General features: G+C 46.2%; 1 protein-coding gene across 1 annotated transcript; it reads right to left on the bottom strand.

The window, feature by feature from the left end:
- Positions 1-5,955: 5,955 nt before the first annotated feature.
- On the bottom strand, positions 5,956-15,268 carry GPKOW (G-patch domain and KOW motifs). Its single transcript, XM_016218416.2, has 11 exons — positions 15,093-15,268; positions 14,215-14,369; positions 13,992-14,116; positions 11,645-11,754; positions 10,689-10,902; positions 10,033-10,165; positions 9,262-9,388; positions 8,939-9,062; positions 8,777-8,846; positions 8,167-8,252; positions 5,956-8,073 (listed from the first exon to the last, which is right to left on the bottom strand). The coding sequence occupies exons 1-11, from the start codon at positions 15,266-15,268 to the stop codon at positions 7,939-7,941; spliced, it is 1,455 nt and encodes a 484-aa protein (XP_016073902.2). The 3' UTR covers positions 5,956-7,938.
- Positions 15,269-16,305: the final 1,037 nt, after the last annotated feature.

Here is a 16,305-nt window from a genome sequence, read left to right as displayed (position 1 = left end):
GATCAACAACAACTCATGAAATTGAAGCAGCAATCAAAAAACTCCCAGCAGACAAAAGCCTTGGTCTGGATGGCCTCACATGGGAGCCCCACCAAGCATTCTCTTCTTATTACAGCAGTCCTTTTAACATTTCTTGCAATGCTGGTTTGGTGGTGATAAAAATCCTTTAGCCTTTTTTTTTTTTTTTCTTGTATGGGAAGCTCTTTCTTTCATCATCTATTTTGAATGATAGCCTTGCTGGATAGAGTAGCCTTCGTTTCACATCCTTGCTTTTCATTTCCTTGAATACTTCATGCCATTCCCTTCTGGCCTGTAGGGTTTCAGCTGACAGCCTTATGGGAACTCCTTTGTAGGCAAACAATTGCTTTTCTCTTGCTGCCTTTAAGATTCTCTCCTTGTCTTTAATTTTTGGCATTTTAATTATGATGTGTCTGGGCATGGGCCTCTTTGGGTTCATCTTGCTTGGGACTCTCTGTGCCTCCTAAACTTGTGTCACTTTTTCCTTGACCAGGTTAGGGAAGTTTTCTGCCATTATTTCTTCAAACAGGTTCTCTATCCCTTGACCACTTTCTTCACCTTCTGGATTTCTTATGATGTAAATGTTGTTACATTTCATGCTGTCCCACAGCTCCCTTAAGCTGTCCTGTTTTTTTATTGTTTTTTCTTTGTTTCTCTGATTGAGTGATTTTTTTCTACCCTGCCTTCTAATTCACTGATCCAATCATCGGATTCCTCTAATCTGCTGTTTATTCCTTCCAATGTGTTCTTTATTACTTCTCTGTCATTCTTAATTTCCTTCATAGTTTCCATATCTTTTCTCATGCTGTTGAATGTCCTTACAATCAGTATTCTGAACTCTATATCTGACAGATTGCTTATCTCCATTTCATTTAGCTCTTTTTCTGGAGACTTCTCTTGTTCTTTCATTTGGGGCTTGTTTTTTTGTCTCTCCATTTTGTCTGCCTGTTTGGGTTTGTTTCTATGTATTAGGTAGATCTGCTATGACTCCCAGTCATTTTGGAGGGTCTCTGGTGCAGAACAATGTCAGAGGCTGTGACCGGCCCTAAGTACCCTGTTTGGAGCTTTCTGCAGTCCACAGCTGTGGCTCCCACTTCTGGGGTGGGTGCATTTGGAAAGGACCAAGATGGGCACCAAAGTCTCCTTTTCCTAGCCCCAGGTCGAGAAGCAGATCAGGCAGACTCAAAGCATTCAGAGATCCACCTCTGCCTGCAGGCTGGTTGTTATTCTCAGTCTTTTAATGAGCCTAAGGCTATAGATCACAGCAAAGAGTAAAATCCACAGGGTGAGATGAGAGGTTTTCTAACAGGGTGGGGCAATTGCTTCCCCTCAGAGGCAAAAGCTGCCTGGATGGCGAAGGTCTGCCTGAGAAAGATGTCCTTTGCCATATAGGGGAATGACTCAGCACAGAAATCTGAGCTCTATCTCCAGAGCCCCCAACCCTGGATTCTCCTCACACAGTCCGCTTTGTCCTCCCTCTGCTGGAGCACAAGGTGATTGGCTGCACTTGAAATTTTGTGCATTGGCCCTTTAAAAGGGTGCCTGGCCCAGCCAGGTGTGGCTCAGCAGCTGAGCATCGACCTAGGATCCAGGAGATCGGGGTTCAATTCCCTGTCAGGGCACATGTCCAGGTTTTGAGCTCAGTCCTCAGTAGGGGGCATGCACGAGGCAGCTGATCAATGATGCCTCTCTCGCCATTGATGTTTCTATTTCTCCCTCTTCTTTCCTCTCTCTGAAATCAATAAAGATATATTTAAGCAACAAAAGAGGGTGCCTGCATTTCCAGCCATCTCTCTCTGGCAAACAGAAACCCCACTGCTTTTCACAACCAGATGTTAAATGGGCACCTTTCTCAGTTCTGGTGCTCTGAGCTGGGAAGCCTATCTTGGGGATTAGACCCCAGAATTCTCAGTGGGAACCCCCAGCTGAGATATCTCTGGGGAACTTCAGCTGCTGCCTGTGGGAGCCTGGCCAGCCGTCTCGTGCCTCCACACTTCCTGCCAGTCTCTATGCGGTCTCCACTTTTCATCCTTGGTTGTGAGGGTTCTCTCCAGCTAGTGCTCAGTTGATTATTCAGGATGGTTTTTCTATATTTTAGTTGTAATTCCAGTTTGGTCCTGGGAGAGTGTCAGTGTAGCTTCCACTTAATTCACTGCCATCTTGGAATTGAGATAAGATACATTCTGGAATTATTTTGAAAGTAGGGCTGAAATGATATGTTGATTGACTGGATATAGGGTGTGAGAAAGGAGTTAAGAATGATTCAAAAGGTTTTAATTAACCTGGGAGTCAGCTGGAGGAGCAGATTTGAGAGGGGAAATTGGGAGGTTTGTTTTGTTTTTGTGAAGTCTGAGATGCTTATGAAATATTAGGTTGAGATATTGAATAGGGAATGGATATGACTGGTGATTAGGAGAGAGGTACAGGCTGGAGATAAAAATTTAGGAGCCATCAGAATATCAATGTTATTAAAAGCCAGGAGACTAGAGATCATGTAGAAAATGAATGTAGATGAGGTCAGAGGCCTTAGCTCTGGGGCATTTCTAAGGTACAGAGGTCAGGAAAATGAGGAATAACTTGCAAAAGACTGAGTGGGTACAGCGAGTGAAGTAGGAGCAGAACCAAGAAAGGATTCTTGGAAGTCAAGTTAAAAAGCATTTTAAAAAGGGAGTCAAGCCTGGCTGGCATGGCTCAGCGGTTGATCATCGACCCATATATGATCCAGGAGATTGAGGTTCAATTCCCAGTCAGGGCGTATGCCCGAGTTTCGGGCTCAACCCCCAGCAGGGGGCATGCAGAAGGCAGCTGATCAATGACTTTCTCTCATCATTAATGTTTCTATCTTTCTGTCCCTCTTCCTTCTTCTCTCTGAAATATATATATATATATATATACACACACACACACACACACACACATAATTTTTTAAGTAAATAAAAAGGGAGTCAAATGTTGCTGCCCAATGTTGCTGAGAGGGAAAGAAGAGGAGCACCCATTGTTTGCAGGCACTGGGTATACGATTAACCAGAATGCCAGGCACATCATAGGTGTTTGTGTACTTTTTGTTGTTGTTGTTAGTCCTCACCTGAGGATATTTTTTCATTGATTTTTAGAGAGAATGGAAGGGAGGGAGGGGGAGAGAGAGAGAAACATTGATGTGACAGAGACACATCGATTGGTTGCCTCCTGCATGTGCTCTGACTGGGGCAGGGGGATGAACCTGCAACCCAGGCACGTGCCCTTGACCGGAATTGAACCTGAGACCCAAAAATCTGCAGGTTGACACTCTAACCACTGAGCCATGCCAGCCAGGGCAATGTTCATGTACTTTTTTTTATATATATATATCTTTATTGATTTCAGAGAGAGTAAGGAAGAGGGAGAGAGAGAGATAGAAACATCAATGATGAGAGAGTCATTGATTGGCTGCCTCTTGCATGCCCCCTGCTGGGGATCGAGCCCACAACTCAGGCATGTGCACTCACCAGGAATCGAACTGAGATCACCTGGATCATAGGTCAATGCTCAACTGCTGAGTCATGCTGGCTGGGCACAATTTACCATCTTAAGTATTTTTAAGTGTACAGCTCAGTAGTGTTTAAAGATATCCACATTGTTCTACAATCAATCTCTAGAACTTTTTCATCTTGCAAAACTCTCTACCCATTAAAAACCACCTCCCCATTTCCTCCTCCCCTAGCTCCTGGCAACCACCATTCTACTTTCTGTTTTTATGAATGTTATCTCTAGATACCTCATATACATGGAAACATACAGTATTTGTCTTTTTGTCACTGGCTTCTTTTTTTTTTTTTAATCCTCACCTGAAGATATTTTTTCCATTGCTCTTCAGAGAGAGTGGAAGAGAGAGAGAGGGGGGGAGAGATGTGAGAGAGACATATCGATTGGTTGCCTCCTGCATGTGTCCCAAATTGGACCAGGGATGGAGCCTGCAACCAAGGTATGTACCCTTGGCCAGAATTGAACCCCAGACCCTTCAGTCCATGGGCCGATGCTCTAACCCCTGAGCCAAATTGGCTGGGGCATGACTGGCTTATTTCAATTAGCAAAATGTCTTCAAGGTTAATCTGTGTTGCAGCATGTGTTGGAATTTCCTTTCTTTTGATTTTTTAAATTGGAATTTCCTTCCTCTTAAAGGCTAGAGAACATTGCTTGTATGTTATACCACATTTATTTTCCTTTTGTTTTGTATTTTTATTTTGTATATATCATATTTTGCTTATCAGTTCACTCACTGATGGACACTTGGATTGCTTCCACCTTTTGGCTACTGTGAATAACGCTGCTATGAACATGGATGTGCAAAATCAATTCTTTTGGATATGTACCCAGAAATGGAATTGCTGGATTATATAGTAATTTTTTAAAATGTTTTTATTGATTTTAGAAAGAGAAGGGAGAAGGATAGAGAGATGGAAACACTGATTGGCTGCCTCCTGCATGCCCCTTACTGGGGATCAATTCCGCAGCCTGGGCATGTGCCCTGATGTCGAATCTAACTAGGTACCTCTTGGTTCATGGGTTGACACTCAAGCACTGAGCCACATCAGCCGGGCAGTAATTCTGTTTTTTAATTTTTGGGGAAAATGCCATATTCTTTTCCTTAGCAGCTGTACCATTTTATATTCCTACCAATAGTTCACAAGGGTTCCAATTTCTCACATCCTCACCAATACTTGTTATTTTCTTATTAGTAGCCATCCTAATGGGTGTGAGACCCAGAGAATTGTCATTCTTGACCTGTATGGCATTTCCCTAGACGTTCCCCCTTACAGGGCTTGTCTTTGACCTGACTCAGAACTCTGTTTTCATAGCAATTTCAAAACAGTTGGTGGTCATTGTTTAACACCACGGTTGCCTGAGGTGGTGATAAGAGTCATAGTAAACAAGAAGTTGACCGATAAAAATGAAAGTAAAACCTAGGGAATGAAATATCCAGAAGGGGCTTTGCAAAGTTCTAAAGCCCTGGCTGGGTAGGGTAGTTGGTTAGAGCATTGTCCTGCTAAGCTAAATTTAAGGGTTCCACCCCATCAGGGCACATTTAAGAAAACTGATGAATGTAAAAACAGGTGGAACAACAAATTGATGTTTCTCTCTCAAATCAATACATAAAAAATTTTAAAAACATGACATATTCCTGGGAATCTGGAAGGACAGATGTAGGTGCATGTGCAAGGTTGTAAGCATGCCCAGGAAAGAACTGAGGAGTTCCTAAGCTCTCACCTCTGTGTGACCTTGAGGCTCTGCAAGCAAGAGCTAAGGCTGAGGCAGAGTCTATCAGGTGGACCAGGCACTCTTGCTATGGCTAGGCATTCTGGACACAGGTAGTATTCAAGAACTTCAGGCGCTGTTTTCAAAGGCAGGCTTAGGAGAAATATTAACTCCAAGAAATCAGAATCTAATGAAAGATCTATTTTAAGTATCATGGTGCTTGGAGGAGATGAAGGGATTGTTCAAAACTGCCAGATTATACCATGTTGCAGGGCAGACACGGGGGACCAGTGCCCTTCCCCAGGGAGATTTGAGCCCTTCTTGAGGGTGTTACCAAGATGAATTTATTTATTTTACTTATAAAATATGTTTTGCCCGGCTGGGCGTGGCTCAGTGGTTGAGCATCGACCTAGGATCCAGGTGATCAGGGTTCAATTCCTGGTCAGGGCACATGCCCGGGTTGCGAGCTCGATCCCCAGTTGAGGGCCTGCAGGAGGCAGCCGATCAATGACTCATCATTGATGTTTCTATCTCTCTCTCTCCCTCTCTCTGAAATAAATATATATTAAAAAAATATATATATATAATGTTTTTATTAATTTCAGAGAGAGGGAGAGGGAGAGATAGAAACATCAATGAGAGAATCATTGATCAGCTGCCTCCTGCATGCCCCCTACTGGGGATGGAGCCCACAACCCGGGCATGTGCCCTGACTGGTCAACGCTCGATCACTGAGTCATGCTGGCCGGGCACCAAGATGGATTTATTATGATTTGGAGAAAGGAGTAGGCTTTCTTGACTGGGCGAATCACATGCAAGCATAGGAAACTGACTACTGGACATGCCAAATCGGGAGCCTCTAGAGTCCCAACTCTTTCTCCCAGGATTAAAAATACAACCAAGCCTGGAATTCCAGGGATAGTGTGTGCATTCACAATGAAGACCTGGAGGAACTGGGAGTAGGGGTTTGTTCCTGCTGTCTGCCTTAACAAGTCTATTTGGCAAATCTCAAAAATGGAGTTCTGGAATTAATTAGGGATGACAAAAAAGTAAATCAGTCTGTGCAAGTGCACTTCATGTTGGGGTTAGTAAATATTGGAAGGTTTTGTAATCATTTCTTACCTTAGGAGAACATGGCCATTGATCTGGCCAGCTCATTTTGGCTCTAAACAGCAGTCTGCCACTGCTTGGTGGTAGGGACAGCACCCTACCTTTACTATCCTGCTTAAGGGGTGTTTAAATTCTTTAGCACTGTGCTACATTATACCAGTGGCCTAGATCTAACTCAAATTCTACTTATTACATCAATGACTTAGTGACTGGGATGATTTACAAACAATTGTGCCACCCTGGGCAGGTAGGTCAGTTGGTTAGAGCATTGTCCCTATATACTAAGGTTGTGGGTTTGATCCCTGGTCAGAGCACTTACAAGCAACCAATGAATGCATAAATAAGTGGAAAAACAAATTGATGTTTCTAAAATCAATAAAATTTTTTTAAAAAGAAAAAACCCCAATTGTGCCTAAACTCTGACTTCCCTTGTTGATTTTTTAAAATTTATCTTTATTGTTGAAAGTATTACAGATGTCCCCCCTCACCATCAACTCCCTCCTCCCCATTCCCACCCACTCCCCAGGCCTTCAACACACTATTTGCACTATTGTGTCCATGGGTTATGCATATATGCACATATGTCCTTTGGTTAATCTCTTCCTCCCTCCTTCCATCTGAGACTCATCAGTCTTCCCTCATTGATTTTGTATCTCAGACCATTAAATAGAAAAGTTTGAGGATTTTTTTGACAGTAACCTTTTTGAGAATATAGTTACCTGGAGCAATCAGAGAAATTCTACCTGAAACAGACAAAAGTGTTTTCTTCAAAAAAATTTTATTTATTTAATTTTTTAGAGAGAGGAAGGGAGAAATATCGATTTGTTGTTTCACTTATATACGCCTTCATTGGTTGATTCTTGTATGTGCCCTGACCTGGGATGGAACCCACAACCTTGGCGTATGGGGATGATGCTCTAACTGAGCTACCTGGCCAGGGCAAACGTTTTTTTTTTTTAAGCCAAAGTTTTGGGACTAAAACGGGGCCCACAAAATTAACTGGCTCCTCTGGAAAGTAGTACTAACACATCCCATTCATGGGTAGATGCTTTCCTTCCTCCTGACTCCCATCACCGGGCTCAATATGCTCTGGACCAAGACTAGAGGCAGAACCACTGCTAGGATTCTTGCTCAGGAAATTGTCCAGACATGTGGTGTTCCAGACTCCATAGTATCTTCTTAGGGGACAGCTTTCATAGCTTCTGTGTTCTGAGAGTGAGCTCGTGAGTGAATGGATCCTTTAAATTATCTGGCAGCCCAAGCAGGGTGGTGGGATTGAAAAATGAAATGGTTCCTACCTCAGCGCAGCTCCCACTTCCTCACAGCTCAGCATACCATTTATGAGCTCTTCATTTTACTAAGTATTTGAAATGGTTTTTATTTTATACTAACTGCTGGTAAATACTAGGTTTGTTTCCAGCCTCCCTTCTGGTCTATCCATTTCGTGCCCTGTCCCTGTCCCTGTCCCAGGGCTGCAATGCAAGTGCAGAACAGAATAGTAACCTCCCCACCTTCACAAAGGTGGGCTTTTCACACTGTATAGTGGTAACTGCATGGAGAAGGGAATGGGTCCATGCATCAGTCTTCGTCTGAGTCAGTGGGGCCCATGTACTCGCAAACAGCATCATAGTGAAGTTCCACCAGTCGATTCTCTCTCCGCAGCTGAACCACAGCCTGGCTCTGCTCTCTGTTCCAGCCCAGCAGATGGCCCACCTAGAGTAGGGACAGTTGAAGTCAGCTAGGCCAACCCAGACCCTGGGACATCCCTTGCATGCTCCCAGCCCCCTTCCCAAATCTGGGACTCACCCTTCCAGCCTGTGGCCCCAGCACCACCATCACCCGTTTGCCCTGGACCTTGGGGATGAGAGTCTCCAGCATGTCTTCCCTGATGCCTGCAGAGAAGGAAAGGGAAGTGAGGTCTGTAGCCAGGGGCCAGCCCAGCCAGGGTTCTGTCAGAAGGGTATTTCCTGTATTTCCTGGAGCCACTCTGTACCCTGTTGACAGACGGGAGTCCCACCACACCCATTTCGCAGATGAGGAAACCTAAGGAGCACTTCCTAGCAATAGCTATACTAAAGGGAGCATTTATATATGATGATGATGGGTGGTGTGATAACAGACACTGCTTATTGTAAAGACGTTTAAGCCTTACCATGCATTGGGAGCTCAGTACACACCCTTATTAGGCATCAGTCACAATAGGAAGAAACAGGTCATTTCCATGCTAATTTTGCAGATGTGGAAAGTGGTGCTCAGATTTAAGTGTCTAATGTTGTGTTAGGGGATGCTGGGCCTTGTAAAAAACCTTAATGCTGCCCAACCTCCCAGCTTTTGCCTGGGCAGCCTCTTGGCCTGAGACAGCCTTCTTACCAGCTTCCAGGATGATAATGACCTAGTGGCCATCCCTCACACTCACCTTCCAGGACTTGGCCTTCATCTGTCCGACATACACAAGTATCTGGGCTGAGGACATCTTCGATCATCATCTGGAGAGAGGGTCAGAGGAATGAGAATGTTAGAGAGTGAAGGGAACCCCGTCCCTGGGGGAGGAAGGAGACCTAGGCTGTGGGGTTCCTACCTTGGTGTTATAATACTGCCCACCCTTGTACAGTTTGTCCACAAACCGCACACGCAGGTCCCGGTGCAACCAGTGCTGACTCCTGGAGGCTGCTTTCTCACTCTTGGATGTAGGCTCGTCGTGTCTGTGGAGACAAGGCAGACGCCAGGCTTAGTCAGATGTGCGTTTCGGTAGCCCCATCTTTGCCAATGCTGTAAAACCCACCCACAGTACCGTTTCTAGTTCCTTCTATGCATCTGCCTTGCCCTAGAAGCTTTCTCTGACTGCTGGAGCCTCCCTATACCCTTATCTTCCTCCATCATCCCAGATGCCCAGGGCCCCACCGGTCTGGAAGGCGTTTCCGCTTCTTCTCTTCTACTCCCCGCTGGGTGGGAAGGTCCTGCTCCTGGAAGGCCTTCCTTGATGAGGATGTTCCATTCCGTTTCCCTAAGGAAGTTTTGTTCTCCTGGCCTGTTCAAGGGGGTGTGGGGAGAACCAGGAAAGATCTTCAATATCTTACTCTCTTTCCTCCCAGGCCACACCTCAGCCTCAGGACACCCATCCACCAAAGTGTCTCCTCTTACCATCGTGCCTTTGCCTGGACTATTAGAATGCTCTCCCCTTCCTCTCAACTGTCTCAGCCTCTTTCAGAAAGCCTTCCTCAACCACCACAGCCTGTGCTGACAGTGCCTACCTGAGTCAACTGCCTAGTGTGGGCTAGGAGTCCTGGAGAGCTCTGTTGGCACCCATCTCCCACTTGACAAACTGTCACATTCTACTGACATACCTAAAATGCCTTCCTTCCCAGTTATGCCTTAGTCCTAGCTGTTTTCACTCTCTAGCAAAAGGGGGGTTCATCACCCTAAACAGACAAAGAGCTCCTGAGGGTAGAAAATGATTTTCACACCTGTTTCTTCTGCTTCAGAAAGAGGCTAAAGACTCAGGGTTACTAGATCAACCTTTCTTTAATCAAACTGAACAAACTACTATCTCCATTCTCACCACTGCCCCTCCCCTCTGTAGATCTAACACCTCCCCCTTCCTGCCCGAGACAGGCCTTATCATTCCCAGGAATGCTTCTCCAACTCCCCCAGCTAGGTAAGAGGCTCACTCACTGGGATTCAAGGAGTTCTTGTCAAATTCCTGCTGGGAGACAGGCCGTAGGCAGTACTCACTAACAGTCACCATGCGGCTCCCCATAGCCAAACGAACCATGGCCCGAACATTGTCAGGATCGAGGCCTTCCACCTAAAGTGTTGGGAGGAAGAAGTTAGGCAAAGGTTGAGTGGACTCGACCCACATTTCTAGGAACAAGCTGTCTACCCTTACCTCTAATTGGCCTGACCCCTGTGTCTCCCCCAGTAGACTGTGACCCCTGAGAGTGGGGACCAGGCTTGGTCCTTGTGTCTCTCCCAGCTGACTTTGACCCTGAAGTCTGGGACTTCTACTGGCTCCTCTGTCTTCCCTACCAGACTGTGTCCCCTGCGGGCTGGGACTAGTCCTAGTCCCTGTGTGGCCCCCACCAGACTGTGGGGTTTGAACATATTTTAAGCATTTAATCCTTAGGCACTTGTGGTATATGGCATTCTCTCCCCTTTAGTTAGAAACTGAGGCTCAGAAAGGCCCAGTAAGTGGTCCTGAGTTACCAAATAAGGCAATGAGCCGGGAAGGCCTAAAAGACAAGGACTTCCAGCCTTTCTACCCCAAACTCAATTCTTCTTCGTTCTGACCCTCACATCAATCTTTTTTGCTGCTTGTCTTGGTTCCTTACCTTCCCATACAGACCTCGGTAAGGGCCAGAAAGAATCACCACAGCCCCTCCAGGTACCAGTCCTTGAGGCTTGTCTTCCTTATCCTTCTCACGCTCCTCACCTGGCCTTGGCAAGCGGTGGGGGCCAGTGGGGGCAAGGGCCTGGACCTCAGCTAGGTTGGCGCCCAGTCCTAACCCTTTAGGTCTCAGTGAGTTGACACGGGGCTTCACCACTCTGTAGGGAGCACAAAATATGGGCTTCTTGGGGGATATAATGGTCTTCAGTGCAACTCCTACCCAAATCCCACCCTTTCAAAATGTTCAAGAGTATATGTCTTCCTCATCTCAGAAATGGCAATTTCATTTGATTCAACCTAATAGCATGCTATATGTGCCATCTATTACATAGTATCCATAGTATAACCAAATACACTAATATTTCTACAGGGGAAATCATACAAGTATTCACATCAAGCAGGAGAAACACACTATGAAACACAATGTCAATTCAGGTCACATTTGGCTGCCAAAGGGTTTATGAAAAAAGTGGTTTCAGAATTCTTTGGAGTTTAGAACTGTGAAGAAGGGATTATAAGTCTGTGTGATAATAGCAAATGTCTAGTCTATGTTTATTTGGGGCCAGCACCTACTGAGGTATTCCTACTGAGGAATACTTACATTAAGTGATGTATAATATCACTTAATTCTCACAATAGACTTGGGAAGTCAATGCTGTTATTATTCCCATTTTTCAGATAAGGAAGATGATGCCCAGAGAGGCAAGCTTTCCATAAATGGGATCTAATTATGGAGTTTCAAAGGGCAAATAGGAGTTTGAAACAGTAGTGGCAGATACTGAATTGGTTAGGGTGGTAATGTGCTCTTCCCATGCCCAGATGGTCCTGGGTGGGCGATAACCGCAGGGGTCTTGTTCACTGCCCTGTCTGTTGTCCCCATGGTCCTATACCAGAACTCACTGATTGAAGGTGCGGCCGATGCCCTGGCCAGGTTTCCAGCCCATGCCCCGCAACATGGCCAGCCCGTAGGCCTCCACAGGGACTGCCTCGTAATCGGCCTCCTTGGGCACCTATGGGTTCAGGAGGAGGAAGGGCAGTTAGGCTTTGCTTATGGTAGCAGGCCCTCTGAAGTGCATTTGCTATCACCTACTGGGTGACCCTCAATGCTTCTTTTCCAGTCAGCTTAAGGATAACTTTTGATTTCCTCTTGCCATCCCTTACTTTACTCCTCCTCTTCAGTCCTTCAACAAATATTTACAAAGTACCTATTGAGTGCCAGGATAAAGCAGTGAACAAAACACAAAAACTCCTGACCTTGCAGGGTTTATGTTCTAATGGTAGGAGTCAGAAGTAAAATACATAAGACATGATATGTCAGGTGGTGATAAGATCTATGAAGGAAAATAAAGCAGGTTAAGGAGATGAGAAAGATGAAGAAGGGAGTGTCACTGAGTTAATATTTTGAGCAGAGACCAGAAGGAAATAACAGGGCACCATGAAGATATAAGAAGGAAGGGTGTTGCAAGCAGAGAGAACAGTAAACAGCAAAGGCCCTGAGGCTGTGTGAAAAGCATCATGAAAGTCAACCTAACTGAAACAGAGATGTGGAAGCAGAGAGAGGTGGTAAGAAATTAATTAAAAGAGCTAGGCAGGAGTCACAAGAGGGTGGCAGCCCCAAGGGGGACAGCTAGTAAGTAATTGTAATAGTTCAGATGAGAGATGCTAGTGGTTCAGACCAGCATGCTAGTAGTGGTGATGAGGTGAAGTGGTCAGATTCTAAATGTATTTTGAAAAGGGAGATGATAGACCCTAGCTGGTTTGTCTCAGTGGTTAGAGCATCAACCCATGGACTGAAGGGTCCCAGGTTCGATTCCAGCCAAGGGCACATACCTTGGTTGCAGGCTCGATCCCTGGCCCCAGTTGGGGTGTGTGCGCGAGGCAAACAATGTGTCTCTCTCACATCAATGTTTCTCTCTCTCTCCCTCTCTTCCACTCCCTCTGAAAAGAAATGGAAAAAATATCCTTGAATGAGGATTAAAAAGAAAAGAAAAGGGAGACAGGATTCTGCTGACAGATTGTATATGGAGCATGAAATGGAGGGGAGTCAAAGGTGATGATATGGTTTTTAGGCTGAGTGAGAAGAAGGATGGATGGAACTCTGTTCAAGTGAGATGTGGAAGGCTGAGAGAGGAGGGAAAACAAGAGAAATGAGGCCAAAGCTAGAACAGGATGGAGAGCGAAGTGAAAGCCTTTTTTTCTTTTTATAATGAAAGAAACCAGAGAACATCTGAAGGCTGATGAGAAGAGTTCAGTCAAAAGAGATGGTGGTCTGGGGCTGTAAGAAAACTAGGCCCTAAAAAAGCACTGCAGCCCTGGTGGAGTAGCTCAGTTGGTTAGACTGTCGTCCAGTTATGCCAAGGTTGTGGGTTTGATCCCCAGTCAGGACATATACAAGAATCAACCGATGAATGCATAAATAAGTGAAATAACAACACAATGTTTCTCCTTTTCTCTTTCTCTCTCCCTTCCTCTCTCTCTAAAATCAATAAATAAAAATTTAAAAACAAAAAAGCCAAAGAAGCACTGCAAAAAAAATTGTGAATGAAGAGGTAAAAAGTGGGTCCATGGGTATGAAAGACATAGTTGGTTACTTCTGTAAGCACAACCCTTGTCTCTCATGGTCTCACCTCCCATAACCACTCCCTCAATTCTTTATACTCACTCCAGACACACAAGTTGCCTCACTGTCGGACACATACCACATCAATTTCCTGCTATCATGCCACTGTCTGGGTTGTTGCTGTCATTAGGAGTACTCACACTGCTCTTCCCTTTCTCACTAAACCCTACCTGTCCTTCCAAGTCTCACTCCTACCACTCTGGTCTCAGTCTCCATCATCTTTAGCCTGGACTATTGGTCTCCTTGCTCCCATCTCTACTTACTAGTCTGTTCTGCTCACAGGATCCAGGGAAATCCTGTCAAATCATGTCTTGTCCCTTCTCTGCTCAGAGCCCTCTCATGGTTCTCATTCAGAATAAATCCAAAGTCTTCACCATGACCCACAAGGGACTGCCTGGTTTAGCTCCCATTTCTGACCTCATCTACTACCCCTCCCCTTCACTCATTCCAGTCCAGTTACATCAGTCTCTTTGGTGTTCCTCAAACACTGCAAGGGATGGTAGGAGAAAGGGATAGGCAGCAGGCCTCTAGTACACACACAGACTTCCCCTGCTCTGTGCAGGAAGGCAAGCCTGGCAGATAGGGAAAAGAGAGGCTGGGGCAGGAGGGGTGGAGGGGCCAGCTCACTGTCTCAGCCCGGGGTTCGCTGCCTGCCCCTTCCTCGTTGGGGGTGCATCTTTTCTGGATCATGGGGATAGCGAGCGTGGGATCGACACCCGCATTTTCTCTTTCCTCCAGGGACTTCTTGGATTCTAAGGAAGAATGGGAGGGAGCAATGAGGTCCCACCATACCGTTCCACTTTCCTACCATTCTTCCTTCACTGGGGCAAGGCAAAGGGGGATCACTCACCCTCAATGAGCTCCTTCACAGCCTGGGACAGCATCCCATCCCCAATGGCCTCAATATCTGTGTTTGGGCCAGGGGCCTGGACTGGCAGCTGTCTTCGAGGGTCATTCTGGATCAAAGGGATGACGAGTTCCTTGGGGGCTTCTGAGGGATTCACACTGATGTGGACACGGAGGGATGAAGTTGGGAGAGTAGCATGGTCAGTGGGTGCTGAGCCACACCCCTTCATTCAGAGAAAACACAAGAGCCAAACTCACCCCCAGTCCCATGGACCACTCTCTCTGTTCTGCCTACTTATCCAATTATATCTCTGATGGTGCCTTCTTTGGATTCTTTCCTCCACCCCCAACTGATTCCTTCGAGGAATCAGTCCTCAGTCCCTGGCTTCCACAATGACCAACAAATCATCATCTTCAGTCCAGACTCTCTCTGGAGCTCCAAGCTCCACACCCGCCTCCCGAAGGCTGATTCTCTTCTGGAAGTCCCTCCCTCAGACTCTCTCCTTTCCGAATTAAGCCGATTATGGCCTCCCCCAACCTCAATCTGCCGCTCCATCCCGTTCCCCATATTGGAGAAGCCGATTCAGTTGAGACACTAGGGGTTCTGTCATTCTCCCCTCCTTTCCTTCTTTCATAACCCACACACCTCAGGGTTCCCAAATCCTAAAGACACTCCCTCTCAGGATGTATTCTCGCTTGTGAATCCCCACCGCCATCAGGCTCAATTTCTCCTGTCTACAAACTCCCGCCTTCTCGCCTCCACGAATTTCCTCATTCAGTACTCAGGCTTTCCAGGCCACTGTCACTAAGATAACTCACATGCACCCTCCCGCTTGCGCTCACCGCACCGATTTCTGAGAGATGAAAGACCCAGAGCTTCACCTCTGCAACTTCCTCCCTTCCACGGATTTCAAGAAATCCTTCTCTTCCGGAGGGCCACCCGGGTCGTCTCCCTGGTCGGCCAGCCGTCTTCGGGCGGCCCTACGACTGAAACTGAACGAAATTGGGGCAGCAGAGGGTCCCGCCGGCCGAGAAACACTTTCCTCGGCGTCCGCCATCTTGCCCCTCTTCCCAGGCCGGTGCGCTGCTTGCTGGGAAGTTTAGTTTGGGCTCAGCTTGCCCGGGGCCAGAGGATGAGCCCTAGAACTACCTTTCCCATAAAATACTGCGGCATTGACAGGCGTAGTCGCGTAAGGGGCCGTGGGAAGCTCTTTCACTTCAGCGAAGCGCCTAGCGCCTAGCATACAGAGAAATGTAATTCATCAGGAAGGTAGACGTGGTAAGAGGTGGCCTGATTCTTTTTTTTTTTTTTAATTTTAATTTTTAATATATCTTTATTGATTTCAGAGAGAGGAAGGGAGAGGGAGAGGGAGAGGAAGAGAGAAACATTAAGGATGAGAGAGTCGTCTTTGATCGGCTGCCTCCCGCACGCCCCCGACTTGGGGTGGAGCCCGCGACACCGGTATGTACCCCGACCTGCAATCGAACCGCCACCTCCTGGATCCTAGGTAAAATTTACCTTTATTGTTGAAAGAATTACAGATGTCTCCTTTTCTTCCTCACTGATCCCTTCTACCCCCCACCCCCGCCCCAGGCCTTCGCCAAACTATTACAGGTATTCATTTCTTCGTGTAGGTATTTGACAAGTATTTATTGATCGCCTGCTGTGTGCACGTTACTGTGCCCTACTGGTGTGGGAAGTATAGGTAAGATAAAGAAAAAATCTGGCCGGGCGGCGTGGCTCAGAGGTTGAGCATCGACCTAGGAACGCGGTTCAATTCCCGGTCAGGGCAAATGCCCAGGTTGCGGACTCGATCCCCAGCTGGAGGAGTGCAAGAGGCAGCCGATCAATCACTCTCTCATCATTAATGTTTTTCTCTCTTTCTTTCCCTCTCCCTCTCCCTTCTTCTCTCTGAAATCAATAAAGATATATTTTTTTTAAAAAATCTGTGAATGCCAGTTGTGTAACATAATAAATAATGGACATGTAAATAATGCAAGATTTAACACTCGACAAGCTCTGGATTCAAATATAAATAAAATAGACCTCTTCTTCCTCCTCTTGAGACGCTCGTAGACCAGTGGGGAACAACGA

Source organism: Miniopterus natalensis, chromosome X (assembly GCF_054644295.1).
Source record: "Miniopterus natalensis isolate mMinNat1 chromosome X, mMinNat1.hap1, whole genome shotgun sequence".
Classification (NCBI taxonomy): domain Eukaryota; kingdom Metazoa; phylum Chordata; class Mammalia; order Chiroptera; family Miniopteridae; genus Miniopterus; species Miniopterus natalensis.
This window is presented reverse-complemented; position numbering and strand designations above follow the sequence as displayed.